Below are 2196 nucleotides of genomic sequence, written 5' to 3'. Positions count from 1 at the left end.
GCCACCGCACTCCAGTCTGGGTGACAGAATGAGACTCCAACTCAAAAAATAATAATAATACAATGCTCCAAAATCCATTGGAGATGGATTGATGCCATAAGTAGAAAATTCCTTTGTGACATGCCTGAGCAACTTGGCGAGACCTCATCACTACAATGAATCAAAAAATTAGCCGGGCGTGGTAGCACGCACCTATAATTCCGGCTACTCGGGAGGCGGAAGAATCGCCGGAGCCCAGCAGGTCGAGGCTGCGGTGGCCAGGAGCGGCCACTGCACTCCAGTCTGGGCAACAGAGTGAGACTCCAACTCAAAAAAAGAAAAAGAAAAAAAAAGGAAATTCCACACCTGGCATCATGTGATGGATCACATATATTACTTAATATATTGCCTAGGCTGCGCATGGTGGCTCACGCCTATAATCTCGGCACTTTGGAAAGCTGAGTTGAGAGGATTGCCTGAGCCCACAGGTTCAAGACCAGACTGGGCAACTTGGAGAGACTTCACCTGTACAATAAATCAAAAAATTGGCCGGGCATGGTGGCATGTGCCTGTAGTTTCAGCTACTTGGAAGGCTGAGGCGGAAGGATCACCTGAGCCCAGCAGGTCCAGGCTGCGGTGGCAGTGAGCGTGCCACTGCATTCCAGCCTGGGCGACAGACTACAACTCAAAAAAAAAAAAAAATTGCATAAAACTGCCAGGAAAGAAGGGGCATGCCTCATCAACAAGAGTACCTGCACAATGAACACTTGTATACCTAACCCTGAATTGCACCCACAAGTTTAAAATAAAAATTTTAAAAAACCTGGCGCGGTGGCTCATGCCTGCAATTCCAGCACTTTGGGAGCCTGAGGCAAGAAGACTGCCTGAGCTCACAGGTTCAAGACCAGCCTGGGCAACACGGTGAGTCTTCGTCTCCACAATAAATTAAAAAATCAGCTGGATTTGGTGGCACATGCCTGTGGTTCTAGCTACTTGGAAGGCTGAGGTGGAAGGATCGCCCAAGCCCAGTAGGTTGAGGCTGTGGTGGCCGTGAGTGTGCCACTGCACTCAAGTCTGGGTGAAAGAGTGATACTTCCACTCAAAAAAAAATCGTATAAAATTACCTTCAGCCTACGTTATAAAGTATATGTGAAATATAAGTGAATTATATGTTTAGACTGGGATCTAATCCCCAAGCTATCTCATTACATATATATAAATAGTCCAAAATCTGAAAACACTCTGGTCCCAAGCATTTCAAATAAGGGATATTCAGCCCGTAATAAAGTTTATTCTTTGGCTGGCCACAGTGGCTTACGCTTATAATCCCAGCACTTTGGGAGGCCGAGATGAGAGGATAGCCTGAGCAAATTGGTGAGACCTCATCTTTACCATAAATCAAAAAGTGAGCCAAGTGTGATGGCTCATGCCTGTAGTTCCAGCTACTTGGAAAGCTGAGGTGGAAGGATCACCTGAGCCCAGCAGGTCGAGGTTGTGGTCATGAGTGTGTCACTGCACTTCAGCCTGGGTGACAGAGTAAGACTACAACTAAAAAAAAAAGTATTTTTACACTAATTTTACCTGTTTCTTTTTAATGTGACTACTAGATTATTTAAGTTTACTTATGTGGTGTGCATCATATATATTGCACAACACTGCCTAGGTAATTTTTTAAAATCCCTACACCAGGAAAACTGAGGTGTAGATTAGGAGCTTGCTCAAGGGGCCCTTCAGTCAGGATGTAGCAGCAGGGTTTAGCCCAGGTCTGTGTGAATTCCAATGCAGGTTCTGCCCACAATAGCAGCCTTCCCCCATGGTAAGGTGACAAGATGGGGCAAGGATAAAATGAGAAAGGAAAGATATGGGGAGGTGAAGTGCTATTACCTTCGCCTTTGAATCCTTGCAAGTGGCCAGATAGGCAACTGTGGGAAAAGATGAAGAGGAAATGGGACAAGGAAGTAGAAGGGGGGAAGGGCAGAGGGATGGGTGTCAGGCTTCTGGGATTAGATGGGAAATGTCTGACATTTGGGGTCATGGTGTGGGTGGGCCTCACACTCACCAACCCAGCCGAGCGCCTTGATGAGCCCGAGCAGAAGAAAGGCAGAAAGGAAAAGGCCTACACCGTCCTCGAGGGAGGGTCCAGAGAGACCTGGCAGGCAGAAGGGTGGAGAGAGAGCCTGAGTTCATGTCATCCTGATGCTGACTGAGCACCACCAC

At 47.1% G+C, this 2196-nt stretch overlaps 1 protein-coding gene across 1 annotated transcript in view; it reads right to left on the bottom strand.

Moving 5' to 3' along the window:
• TAPBP (TAP binding protein) overlaps window positions 1-2196 on the bottom strand; it is a 15649-nt gene that overhangs the window by 2057 nt on the left and 11396 nt on the right. Inside the window, exons 6-7 of the mRNA XM_008060185.2 lie at window positions 2039-2161; window positions 1864-1901 (exon numbers count right to left, since the gene is read on the bottom strand). Of these exons, the coding sequence (XP_008058376.2) occupies window positions 1864-1901; window positions 2039-2161 (161 nt within the window). The remainder of the gene's footprint in view (window positions 1-1863; window positions 1902-2038; window positions 2162-2196) is intronic.

Source organism: Carlito syrichta, unplaced genomic scaffold, assembly GCF_000164805.1.
Source record: "Carlito syrichta isolate Samal-C Ts95f unplaced genomic scaffold, Tarsius_syrichta-2.0.1 Scaffold92604, whole genome shotgun sequence".
Taxonomy (NCBI): Eukaryota; Metazoa; Chordata; class Mammalia; order Primates; family Tarsiidae; genus Carlito; species Carlito syrichta.
The sequence above is the reverse complement of the archived record's forward strand: the minus strand, read 5'-3'. Positions and strand labels throughout refer to the sequence as shown.